This window comes from Oryx dammah, unplaced genomic scaffold (assembly GCF_014754425.2).
Source record: "Oryx dammah isolate SB20612 unplaced genomic scaffold, SCBI_Odam_1.1 HiC_scaffold_18, whole genome shotgun sequence".
NCBI lineage: Eukaryota > Metazoa > Chordata > Mammalia > Artiodactyla > Bovidae > Oryx > Oryx dammah.
Genome location: NW_024070202.1, coordinates 13,122,148 through 13,136,284, shown reverse-complemented (window position 1 = coordinate 13,136,284; position 14,137 = coordinate 13,122,148). Strand labels below are relative to the sequence as shown.

Genomic DNA, 14,137 nt, shown 5'->3' with positions numbered 1-14,137 from the left:
AATTATATTGTGGAATATAAAAGTTTTTTTAAAACATTTGTTTTATTGTCCCTTCAGTGGCACAGTCTTTATACATTTTTAAAATTTATTTGTTTTTAATTGGAGGATAATTGCTTTACAATGTTGTGTTGGTTTCTGCCATACATCAACATCAATCAGCCATAGGTATACATATGTTTTCTCCCTCTTGAACCTTCTTCCCACCTCCCACCCCACAGACTTGATATTTTAAATGCTGACCTATATTATTTTTCCTTACCAATCTTTTGAAAAATAATTTAACAATTCCATGACTGTTGTAGCAGCACTGAATTGATTTTGAAAGCTTACTTTTAGATAAAAATTAACCTTTATCAGGCTTTCCTTGAGGGCCCATCATTGATTAACTTCTTGGCAGGTTATTAAGACTTACTCTTCCCACTGTGTTAATGAAGTTTTATCTTGGCTTGGAGCTCTAACCAGTGTGTCCTTCCTACAAAGGTACATCTATGTTGCTGATATATTGGCTCATGAAATTCATGTTTTGGAAAAGCACCCTAATATGAATTTAACTCAGTTGAAGGTAAAATATTTCTTTCTATATCTAAAGTTGACATTAATCTTGAAATTACATAGTCATACTATATTATAACAATACCTCCCTTAAAACAGACTAGCCAGTGTTGCTATTCTGGTTTTTTCACTGCTACCTGTCTGTAATTGACCAAGTATGTTGGGAGGGCTATTTGCATCAGAGTTAGAACCCACTCCATGAAGTACTGATGGCACCCGATGAATTCCAGTAAGAAATTTTCACAGTTGAAAAGACTAATAGATGAATTCCGAAATGAAGATTTATGCAAGTTGTCAGTTCTTTCAATAATAAATGAAGGTGGAAATTGGGTTCCATACCATTATTATTTTCTTCCTGCTTGACAACACATATTTTAGATTGATGAAGAATTTCTTATTTGAGTTTCTTGAGCTAACCGATCATTGTGCATCTTCTAAAGGGGGAAAGGAGTTCATTTTTTAGAGAGACTGATTATTGCCCTAACTTTCTTAATTCCAGGAAGAATGAAAAGTGACTCTAAACCAGTGTATTAAATTTATTTTATGCAATATTGGTGTTAAAGGGTGGAAGCAGGAGATGGGTATAATTTCCCCACATGTATAGGGGCAAGAGAGGTTAGCCCTAAATGATCTAATCGCAGTTTCTCATGACATTTAGATGCTGATGTTTTTTCATTTGGAAGGTACTCAAGTTGGATACCCTGGTGGATAATTTATCTATTGACCCTTCCTCGGGGGACGTCTTGGTGGGCTGTCACCCCAACGGCCAGAAGCTCTTCGTGTATGACCCGAAGAATCCTCCCTCGTCAGAGGTTTTTATATGTTTTACTTTTTAAACCTTAATTATGCAAACTCTTTTGAACTAATAATACAATAAACTGTCCCAGGGATGGTCCGTTTAGTCCTTTTAAACCAATAATACAATAAATGCGTGGCGGTTGGCTTCGTGATTGCTTTAAGCCAATAATTGGCAGAATTTCACATTGTTCAAATACTTTTAGAAAGGTAATCTTTTGATGTATTAAATGATGGCAGAAGCTAGTCAAAAGATCTTTTTTCTAAAGATGTGCCCTCCTTGTGTGGTATATTGGCAATTTTTTAAATACCTGGCTTATTGCCCTCACTGCATGCCACGACTTTTGTGCATGCTAAAGTAGGCACATTAGTGTGGAAGCTTTTCTATTAATGCTCAATTACTGTAATAACACTCAATCCAGTGTTGGCATGCAGTCACTAGATGGCTTAAGAAAGTACTTTCTTTGAGGTTTTAACAAAGTAATTTAAACATTAAAAAAATTGCTAGCTGCTATTTTCAACAGCATGTCCTCTTAATCATTGTGTCTTTGTGCAAGATTATTGATGACTGAGTGATATGGGTGGATGGTGGTTTATATTAATCCTTCATATCTCGTGAATAGGTTCTCCGCATCCAGAATATTTTATCTGAGAAGCCTACGGTGACTACAGTTTATGCCAACAACGGATCTGTTCTCCAGGGAAGTTCTGTGGCCTCCGTGTATGACAAGAAGCTGCTCATAGGCACTTTATACCACAGAGCCCTATACTGTGAGCTCTAGATGGTCCTGGGGTGCTGGTGTGCTAGCATCTTGACAACTAATTTTCCATGAATTGCTAATTCTGAGGGAATTTAACCAGCAACGTTGACCCCCAAATGTGTGACATATATAGTAAATTTATTTCGGCAATTAAAGGACCCCTTCAGTTCACATGGCACTTTTAACATAAAAAGAAAGTGAACAGTTTTTAAAAATGCCAAGTAAAGGTAAGAGAAGAAAGCTGCTTTCAGCTAAGTGAATACACTCTACACAAAATAAGCCTCATGTCTGCCTTCCAACTACCAGAGCATGAATTCCACTGAAACAGGGTAGATTATATTTCCTTAAAATGTGAGTGACCTCAGCTCCACCAGTGTGACCACTATGACTCAGAACTACTGATACATAACATGTTTTAATGTCTTATACTTACATCTTTACTATTAAAGAGTTGGAGTTATAGTAAAGACTAAAACCCAAGTTTTGTCTGTGCTTAATTCTCATGGCATATCCTCAGCAGAAAGTGGCCACTTCCTTGTGTGGTTTCCTTGGGAGGGACAGGCATAACAATGCTAATTTTTCTCATTAAATCTGAAAAATAAGCCTTTTATTTGATTTTAAAAAGAACAACAAATTAATTAAACATGGTAACTGGAATTCTCAATTAGTATGGAGTATTCTATCTGCTCTCTTTCTTAATGGGAGCCCAACTTGGATACAAAGAGAAGAAAACAGCTCAGAGCTAGGAGGTCAGTCACACCACCTCCTCACTGAACACCTGTGACTTCATCGGGTGAGACGAAATCAGTGGTCCAGGTGCGTGCACATGCGTGTTTCTGTCTGTCTGTCTGTCTGAAGGTGTCCTCCTCATAGGGGAACATGTGTGTGTGTCTGAAAGTGTCCAGGCCCGTATGTGTGTGTGTGTCTGAAAGTGTCCACCTCATAGGGGAACATTTGTGTGTGTGTGTGTGTTGCTCAATTGTGTCCAGCTCTTTGCAACCACATATTTCCATTTTGTGCATGTGTCCAACATTTTGCAACCCACCAGGGCTGAAGGTGTCTGCTCAGGGGAACATTCGTGTGTGTGTGTGTTGCTCAATTGTGTCCAGCTCTTTGCAACCACATTTTTTCCACTCACTGTGTGTGTGTTGCTCAATTGTGTCCAACTCATTGCAACCCCATGAACTGTAGCCTGCCTAGCTCCTCAGTCCATGGAATTCTCCAGGCAAGAATACTGGAGTGGGTAGCCATTCCCTTCTGCAAGGGATCTTCCTGACTCAGGGATCGAACTGTCCTCTCATGCACTGCAGGCAAATTCATTACCACCTGAGCTACCAGGGGAGCTCTTCCACTCACTATACCTCCTATAAACTCATCTGTGTTTCTTTTCCACTGTAACTCACCAAAGCACTTCACTTCTCATACTTCTCCCATCTTTAGCATTGTTATCATAGAAATATTTGCCAGTTACTTACAAAGCGAAAGAGTGCACTAAAAATGGTATATTCATTATCTCATTTAATCCTAATTAGGGCCCTGAGGGAGTAGGTATTGATTTCTATCACTGTTAACATTTCACAGATGTTCAAGGTCACACACCTAGTAAGGGGTGGCTCTCAATCTACTTCTGATGTCAGAGGCTGTGCTGTTACCCACTCCATGATGCTTCTGCCATGGAACTAACGAGGATCTCATTATTTACTCTTTTTCCTAATACACAGTTTCTTCTGTTTTTATAGGTATCAATTTGAGTTCTTTCAGATGGATCATTTAAAGACTTAAATGTAAATTGCTTAAGTATTCCTTGGTCTCTAACCACATTCGGCCTGTGTTTTTATTTATATTTTTAAATAGTCTGCTACTAAAATATATTGGATGTATTTAATATTAAAATAATTACCACTTTTTGCTGTTTACATTATCCATGGAGAAAACATTAAGTCACAGATAAGCAAAACAAGATTAAATATTATTCATTAGGGATCCAAAGCCAAGAAGCATATGTTTTAGATTTTAGACTATGAGCAATGACTATCTAAAAAGCTATATTCATGAAAAGTACCAGAATACAATAGACATCAGATAGACTTGGTTTCTATTGTGTTTATTAGAAAATTGATCTGGACAAAATTAAAAACAAGTTAATAAGCACATGTGATATTTATCTTAGAGATTTTTAAAGTTTTTTTGTTTTTTAAATAAATGCTGGTTTTGAGCCTCTGTGGGCCATGAGGGATTCATAAATATATTGTGCATCCATTTACAATGATCTTACTGGGATCCTATATTGAGTTTAACAATTTGGTTGGTTATTACGAGGTCATTCAAAAGGAATGAAATTGTAATTGGGATGTGCCACCAGTAGGTGGATTTAGATCTCAGGTATGTGAGTGTGTGTGTGTTAATTCTTTTTAATCTGAGGTCTTGCTCAGTGACAACAAATACGTTTTGGTCTTTTACAAAACCTCAGCTCTTCTACAGCAGCTGGATGTGAATGTGGACACCTAATTCAAGCAGTAAGGAAAATTAAATATAAGCTATAACTTTAGCATTTCTTATTCTCATTTTGTGTATGGATTAATTATTATTGACAGCTAGTCTAAGGCTGATCCCTTTTCTAGGCTTGATTTGCTTAGTTTGAATCCTCTCTTGGAGACATAGCTTGTCTCAGCTGATGGATATTTACTTGGCAAAACAATGAAAAATTAATAGCACTCACTTTCACACCACCCACGTCCACCATTCTCCTCCTTTCTCTGGCCACCTAGAGTTTTCCTTACTCTGAGATTTTTACAAAACATTTCTGAGTGTGCGAGGAGGACTGAAAGAATTCCTGCAGCACTCTCTTAGCTTTCTGCTCCTGGTTTTTAAGATTTTTATTCCATAAGGCAGAAGGCAGAGAAGAAGAAAAAAGAACCTAGTCTAATTTTTATAACTGCAAAGAGAATAACTCAGTTTACTTAAAAATTTTTTAATACAGAAAATGATGTTTCTGTAATCAGACTTAGAGTTGGGCATTAATATTTAACAGTGAACCAGATACATGCCTATATTCTACTAGGAGATTCAACAAATGAGAAAATAGAGAGATGATAAAAAGGTAGATTATAAAGAAATAAACATAGGGGCATCCAGATGGTACAGTGGATGCAAATCTACTTGTCAGTGCAACGGACATGGGTTTGATCCCTGGTTCGGGAAAATTCGACATGCCAAGGAGCAACTAAGCCCGTGTGTCTCAACTACTGAGCCCAAGCGCTTAGAGGCTGTGCTCTGCTGCAAGAGAACCCACCACAGTGAGAAGCCAGTGCCCTGCGATGAAGAGAAGCCCCGGCATTCCACAGCTAGAGAAAACCGGTGTAAAGCAAAGACGACCCAGCACAGTTACGTTCAATTCAGTTCAGCTGCTCAGTCGTGTCTGACTCTGAGACCTTATGAATGGCAGCACACCAGGCCTCCCTGTCCATCACCAACTCCCGGAGTTTACCCAAACCCAGGTCCGTTGAGTCGGTGATGCCATCCAACCATCTCATCCTCTGTCGGCCCCTTCTTCTCCCACATTCAATCTTTCCCAGCATCAGGGTCTTTTCCAGTGAGTCAGCTCTTCACATCAGGTGGCCAAAGTATTGGAGTCTCAGCTTCAACATCAGTCCTTCCAACGAACACCCAGGACTGATCGAATTTAGGATGGACTGGTTGGATCTCCTTGCAGTCCAAGGGACTCTCAAGAGTCTTCTCCAACACCACAGTTCAAAAGCATCAATTCTTCAGGGCTCAGTTTGCTTTATAGTCCAACTCTCACATCCATACATGACTACTGGAAAAACCATAGCCTTGACTAGATGGACCTTTGTTGACAAAGAAATATCTCTGCTTTTTAATATGCTGTCTAGGTGGGTCATAACTTTCCTTCCAAAGAGTAAGCATCTTTTAATTTCATGGCTGCAGTCACCATCTGCAGTGATTCTGGAGCCCAAAAAAGTAAAGTCAGCCAGTTTCCACTGTTTCCCCATCTATTTGCCATGAAATGATGGGACCAGATGCCATGATCTTAGTTTTCCAAATGTTGAGCTTTAAGCCAACTTTTTCACTCTCCTCTTTCACTGTCATCAAGAGGCTCTTTAATTCTTCTTCACTTTCTGCCATAAGGGTGGTGTCATCTGCATATCTGAGGTTATTGATATTTCTCCCAGCAATCTTGATTCCAGCTTGTCCTTCATCCAGCCCAGCGTTTCTCATGATGTACTCTGCATATAAGTTAAATAAGCAAGGTGACAATATACAGCCTTGACGTACTCCTTTTCCTACTTGGAACCAGTCTGTTGTTCCATGCCCAGTTCTAAATGTTGCTTCCTGACCTGCATACAGGTTTCTCAAAAGGCAGGTCAAGTGGTCTGGTATTCCCATCACCTTCAGAATTTTCCACAGTTTATTGTGATCCACACGGTCAAAGGATTTGGCATAGTCAATAAAGCAGAAATAGATGCTTTTCTGGAACTGTCTTGCTTTTTTGATGATCTAGTGGATGTTGGCAATTTGATTTCTGGTTCCTCTGTCTTTTCTAAAATGAGCTTGAACATCTGGAAGTTCACAGTTCACATATTGCTGAGGACTAGCTTGGAGAATTTTGAGCATTTCTTTGCTAGCGTGTGAGACAAGTGCAATTGTGTGGTAGTTCCAGCATTTTTGGCATTGCCTTTCTTTGAGATAGAAATGAAAACTGACCTTTTCCAGTCCTGTGGCCACTGCTGAGTTTTCCAAATTTGCTCACATATTGAGTGCAGCACTTTCACAGCATCATCTTCCAGGATTTGAAATAGCTCAACTGGAATTCCATCACCTCCACTAACTTTGTTTGTAGTGATGCTTCCTAAGGCCCACTTGACTTCACATTCCAGGATGTCTGGCTCTAGATGAGTGTGAGTGGTCACACCATTGTGATTATCTGGGTCATGAAGATCTTTATTGTACAGTTCTTCTGTGTATTCTTGCCACCTCTTCTAATATCTTCTGCTTCTGTTAGGTCCATACCATTTCTGTCCTTTATCGAGCCCATCTTTGCATGAAATGTTGCCTTGGTATCTCTAATTTTCTTGAAGAGATCTCTAGTCTTTCCCATTCTATTGTTTTCTTCTATTTTTTTGCACTGATCACTGAGAAAGGCTTTCTGATCTCTCCTTGCTATTCTTTGGAACTCTGCATTCAAATGGGTATATCTTTCCTTTTCTCCCCTGTCTTTAGCTTCTTTTCTTTTCTCAGCTATAAGGCCTCCTCAGACAGCCATTTTGCATTTTTGCATTTCTTTTTCTTGAGGATGGTCTTAATTCCTGTCTCCTGTACAATGTCACGAACCTCATTCCATAGTTCATCAGGCACTCTATCTATTCGATCTAGTCCCTTAAATCTATTTCTCACTTCCACTGTATAATCATAAGGGATTTGATTTAGGTCATACCTGAATGGTCTAGTTTTTTCCCCACTTTCTTCAATTTACGTTTGAATTTGGCAATAAGGAGTTCATGATCTGAGCCACAGTCAGCTCCCAGTCTTGTTTTTGCTGACTGTATAGAGCTTCTCCATCTTCGGCTGCAAAGAATATAATCAATCTGATTTCGGTGTTGACCATCTGGTGATGTCCATGTGTAGAGTCTTCTCTTGTGTTTTTGGAAGAGGGTGTTTGCTATGACCAGTGCATTCTCTTAGCAGAACTCTATTAGCCTTTTCCCTGCTTCAATCTGTACTCCCAGGCCAAATTTGCCTGTTACTCCAGGTGTTTCTTGACTTCCTACTTTTGCATTCCAGTCCCCTATAATGAAAAGGACATCTTTTTGGGGTGTTAATTCTAGAAAGTCTTGTAGGTCTTCATAGAACCATTCAACTTCAGCTTCTTCAGCATTACTGGTCAGGGCATAGACTTGGATTACCATGATATTGAATGGTTTGCCTTGGAAACAAACAGAGAGCATTCTGTCATTTTTGAGATTGCATCCAAGTACTGCATTTTGGACTCTTTTGTTGACTATGATGGCTACCCATTTCTTCTAAGGGATTCCTGCCTGCAGTAATAGATATAATGGTCATCTAAGTTAAATTCACCCATTCCAGTCTGTCTTAGTTCACTGATTCCTAGAATGTTGACGTTCACTCTTGCCATCTTCTGTTTGACAACTTCCAATTTGCCTTGATTCATGGACCTAACATTCCAGGTTCCTGTGCAATATTTCTCTTTACAGCATCAGACCTTGCTTCTATCACCAGTCCCATCCACAACTGGCTGTTGTTTTTGCTTTGGCTCCATCCCTTCATTCTTTCTGGAGCTATTTCTCCACTGATCTCCAGTAGTATATTGGGCACCTACCGACCTGGGGAGTTCATCGTTCAGTGTCCTATCTTTTTGCCTTTTCATACTGGTCATGGGGTTCTCAAGCCAAGAATACTGAAGTGGTTTGCCATTCTCTTCTCCAGTGGACCACATTCTGTCAGACCTCTCCACCATGACCCGCCCATCTTGAGTGGCCCCACAGGCATGGCTTAGTTTCACTGAGTTAGACAAGGCTGTGGTCCTTGTGATCAGACTGGCTAGTTGTCTGTGATTGTGGTTTTAGTCTGTCTGCCCCCTGATGCCCTCTCTCAGCGCCTACCATCATACTTGGGTTTCTCATACCTTGGACAGGGGGTTATCTCTTCACAGCTGTTCCAGCAAAGTGCAGCTGCAGAGCCTTACTTTGGACGCAGAGTAGCTCCTCTCGGCTGCTCCTGTGCCATCACAGCTGCTGCTCCTGCACAGCCAAAATAAATAAATAAATATTTTTTTTAAAAAACAGCCATACAACCAGCAATCCCACTGCTGTGCATACACACTGAGGAAATCAGAACTGAAAGAGACACATGTACCCCAATGTTTATTGCAGCACTGTTTACAATAGCCAGGACATGGAAGCAACCTACATGTCCATCGGCAGATGAATGGATAAGGAAGTTGTGGTACATATACACAATGGAATATTACTCAGCTATAAAAAGAATGCCATTGAGTCAGTTCTAATGAGGTGGATGAAACTGGAGCCTATTATACAGAATGAAGTAAGTCAGAAAGGAAAACATCAATACAGTACATTAATGCATATATATGGAATTTAGAAAGACAGTAACAACAATCTTATATGCAAGACGGCAAAAGAGACATGGATGTAAAAAAGACTTTTGGATTCTGGGAGGAGACAGTGGGATGATTTGAGAGAATAGCACTGAAACATATATAACCGTATGTAAAATAGATGACCAGGCAAGTTTGATGCATGAAGCAGGGCACTCAAAGCTGGTGCTCTGGGACAACCCAGAGGGATGGGGTGTGGAGGGAGGTAGGAGGGGGGATCAGGATGGGGAGACACATGTGCACGTATGGGTGATTCATGTTGATGTACGGCAAAAACCACCACAATATTGTAAAGTAATTAGCCTCCAATTAAATTAATTAAAAAAACTATAGACTTGAATTACATTTTTAAAAAAGGAACTAAGCATAGACAAATTATTAAACAGTAATTTGGAGAAACCCAATTTCCCCATCTCCAACACTTTTGAAATGTTTAAACCTAGAGGAAAATTGAAAGAGTAGTTCAGTGACTTCCTTATACCCTTCACCTATATTCACCAATCACCAATTATCATTTTTCCATTTTTGCTTTACTTTTCCAAGTAAAGATGCCTTTATTTTTCTGCACCATTTGAAAGCAAGTTGGAGCAGCTTGCGTCTTCTAAATATGAGGGTGTCCTTCCACATAACCACAATGTTATTACAACACTTTGCAGTAATAATACCTCTCATTAATAGTGATGCCATCTAATATCTGGTACAAATTCTAATTTTCTCAGTGGTCTCCAAATGCCTTTAATAATTGCTAACCCCTGCATCCCCTGTGCTCCCTAATCCAAAATTCAATCGAGGATCACAATTCACATTTACTTATGTCTCTTGAATCCTTTTTAATGTGAAACAGTCTTTCTATTTTTTGTTTTTATTCTTAATGACACATTTTTCAGTGCAAGCAAGATATCTTCTGGAATGATCTACATTCTGAATTTACTTGATTGTTTCTTCCTGGAGTCCTGAGCTCAATTAAGCAGCACTCATATTTCCTGTAAATTAGAAGTTATCCTAGGCTTGACCAGATTTAGATTAAACAATTTTGACAAGAATACTAATAAGTGACCTGTATTCCACACTGCATTGCAGAATATAAACATTGTTTTTTTTCACTCTTTGTGATGGTAAATCTGAGTAACTGATTAAGGTGGTGATCACCTGCTCAACAGGGTTAATTTTTTCTTTCTTTTTATAAATCCAAGTGAATATTCTGTTCCCTAAAACTTTTCATCTATTTGGCATCCAGTGGTGTTCTTGTCCAATTATTATTACATTGGAGTTGCAAAATGGTGATTTTTTCTTTCATTATTTCTATTATTAATATCTATGGACAATACTCTATTTTAAAAAATTATGTCATTGAACTCCCTTTTTTCCTCTTGTACATTCTTTCTCATTTTTCTGGAAGTTATTTTCTATCAGTTCCTAGAGAGATATTTCTTACCTTTCCACAGATTTCTACCTTAATTTCTATCCAAACTCAGATTAATATTCATTTTGAAGGAAATTAGTGCAATCATCTAATAAAGTAGAACGTCTCTATTCCATTTTCCTTCCCAGTGATTTAAAAGTCTACATCGATAAATCCTCCAACACACAGCTTCTGTGTGCCTCAAATTTTCACTCCCAATACCCGTTTCTCCCATTGCCTCAGCCGTCCACTCCTACAGCCATATTCTGTATCACAAGCTTTCTTACCTGTAAAACCTTTATTTCAAGTCTCAGACTCTGCAACCACCACCCTCTTCATTTCTAAGTCATCTGTTCAGGTACTGCCATGGTTCTAAAATTTTTGAATTGTTCCAACGTCAAACTATTGGAGAAGGCAATGGCAACCCACTCCAGTGTTCTTGCCTGGAGAATCCCGGGGACGGGGGGAGCCTGGTGGGCTCCCGTCTATGGGGTCACACAGAGTCGGACACGACTGAAGCGACTTAGCAGTAGCAGCAACATCAAACTGATTGATAGATAACCCTAGCCCCAGAGCTTCCTCCCCTTCCAACTGTTCCCTCTTATGCATAATATCTCTGCTTATCCAATCCAGCTTCCATCCTGTAATCACTTCCTTGAGTATACTCTCAACCCCTTTACATGTCTCTCCTCCAATTGTCTTAGGAAGCAAAACTCAAACCATTTCTGTACTTCACACATGCACCTGAGCAGCTATCTGTGACCTGGGAAAATCACAAAACAGCTGAATAGTTTCTCTCGGATGAATGTCAAAGCTCAGATGTGGTACTCAAAATGTCAAGCATTCCTCAATTTCTTTAGTAGATTGGCTTTTTTTCTCTCTCTTGAGTTAGTAATTTTATAGCTTCTCCTTTTCCTCAAATGTCCCACAGTCCTTTATCTAGTCACACTTTGGTCTGTAGGTCTTGTCTTATAATTCATTGAGAAAATGGAAACAACCAGATATAAGCCCCCTCACATTTCCCCTCCCAAAGTTACACCTCTCTCTGTAGCTGCATCCACCTCCTCCTATTTCTAATGTTAAAGTGGAGAAGGAGTCCTGCAATTGTGCTTAGGACTACACTTTTTCCATTATCCCTTCTCTCTTCTGTGTCATCAAACTCTTCCCCTGCTGATTCATGTTCATTAGTACAAAGATCTTCTAACTGCATCTCCCATTTGAAAAACAACACTCCCTTGATCTCACATTTTTAACCATCACATCATTTCTCTGGATTCCACTGATGGCTTAAAATATGTCCAAAGATTTGATATTCTTCCTGTAAGGCCGGACCCCGGGGCCATGATGGGCCGCCTCTCCACTCCCTCCCGACGGCGGGGGAAGTCCCTAATGGAAGGAGCCTCCCAGATCCTGGGGACCAATGACAGCACACTTCGACAGCTAAAGCCCCCCCACCCCAGCCACGTAGAAAGGACCTGTCAGCCCAGGACGCCTTGGCCTGGCAACCTATCTGAACCCCTGTCCGTCTAGCCTGACCATCCCTTGCAACAAACATATAAAAGCCACCCCCAACATGGTCCGGGTGCGGACTTCCTCGACCTACCTCTCTCGGGTCCGGGAACCCCGCCTGGGAGCACTTTGCCATTAAAAAGCCTGTTAGACACTTTTTTGGTGTCCTGGTCTTTTACCTAACACTTCCCCCAAAGGCAAGCTTAATGCACTGCTCCTTAACAACTTATTGACCACAGACATATTCATACATCCTTTGTTATGCACAATATTGACCAGAAGATGTTTTGATATTCACTTACATAACAAATCGCCAGCCATAGGTGTTAGTTTCTGCAAAAATGCCCCTGTCACTAATGTGTTAAGAGAGGGTTGGATTTAGCAACTGATGTCTAACAAACAGAATAAGGCAGAAGTGACAACCTGTGACTTTTGAGACTCGGTCATAAAAGGCGTCAAGGTTTCCTCCTTGCTCCCTCATTCAGGCCACTAACTGGGGAAAGTTGGCTGCCTTATCCTGAAGACATTTCTCAGGCAGCCCTTGGGGAGGTCCACATGGCAAGGAGCTTAGGTCTCCTGATGACAGACATGCAACTGAAATGCCTTCAGATTACTGCAACCTCATGACTGATCGTGAACCAGAAGCACTTCACTAAGCTGCTTCCACTTTCTGACCAACAGCAATGCCCAGATCGTGAATTTTAAGCCACCTTGTTTGGGGATAGTTTAGTACATCATGCTGCTGCTAAATCGCTTCAGTCATCTCTGATTCTGTGCGACCCCATAGGCGGCAGCCCATGAGGCTCCCCCGTCCCTGGGATTCTCTAGGCAAGAACGCTGGAGCGCATCATAATACATAACTGATACACCCATCATAAGTAAAGTCTTTGAGATCCACACTGTCTCTTCTTTCTCATTAGTCATTCACTTCTCAACCAACTACAGTCTGGTCTCTGTTCATGTCAAGGTCATCAGAGATCTTTGTGTTGCCAAATCCAATTACCTCTATCTCTGCTCTAATCTTACCTGACTTCTAAGCAGCATTTGGCATGCTCTCTTCTTTCCTTCTCGAAACACTCTTCCACCTTGGCTTTCTCAACACTATTCTCATTCTCTCCTGTTTTCCCCTCCTTTGCTGGTTTGCACACTTCATCCAAATAGTAATAGAAATGTAATGGCTCTTTAGGGCCAAATTGGGTGCTCTTTCCTCTCTCCCATCCATTCCAATGGGTTTATATACTCCCTGTATACTGATTACTCCAAAATTAACATCGCCAGCTCAGACCTTGCAGGCATCTTTCATATCGTGTTTGTCCTTAACTATCAGAAAGTCTACCCGACTCTATCTCCAAGGGACACCCTTTCATATCTGTTCTCCTGTCTCTGCTGCAATCCCTGTTCTTACCTCTTACCCAAAACAGTTTTGCAGGTGGACTTCTGTCTACCAGTTTTTCCCCTCTCCAATCTATTTCCTACTCAGTAGCAAAGGACTCAGATCACATCATCTCCTGCAAGACCTTTCTGTGTTACTGATCTCTCCACTAAGACCTGCAAGATGCTGTGTGATCTGGGTTCTACTTCCCTCTCCAACTTCATCCAGCAACGGCTTGGGCCACACTGTAACTGCAGGTCCTGGCAAACACCAAGATCTTTCCCTCAACTGAAATTCCCCTCCTCCCACTCTTTACAAACCTAGTTTCTTCTCTTACTTCAGGTCTCAGTTTTAATGTCACCTCTTTAGAGAGGCTTTTCCAGTTCTGGGAGACAGCAAGGGGCTCCACCAGAAGCATGTCTCTGATTCACAAACTAACTGGTCCAGAGCCATATCCCCTCTATCTGGCCCTTACACGCCAAGAGACAATATTCCTCTGCCGTAGTCATCCCAGAACCAGGTGCCAGGAAACTAGCAACTACCTTATAGCCTCAAACCTGCCAAAATTATTCAAACTAGCCAGTCCTAAG

At 40.6% G+C, this 14,137-nt stretch overlaps 1 protein-coding gene across 1 annotated transcript in view; it reads left to right on the top strand.

Moving 5' to 3' along the window:
• Window positions 1–2,775, top strand: part of PON2 (paraoxonase 2) — a 28,913-nt gene extending 26,138 nt beyond the window's left edge. The window contains exons 7-9 of the mRNA XM_040260476.1: window positions 481–562; window positions 1,236–1,364; window positions 1,971–2,775. Coding sequence (XP_040116410.1) covers window positions 481–562; window positions 1,236–1,364; window positions 1,971–2,129 — 370 coding nt within the window. The 3' untranslated portion in view covers window positions 2,130–2,775. The remainder of the gene's footprint in view (window positions 1–480; window positions 563–1,235; window positions 1,365–1,970) is intronic.
• The last annotated feature ends 11,362 nt before the right edge of the window (window positions 2,776–14,137 follow it).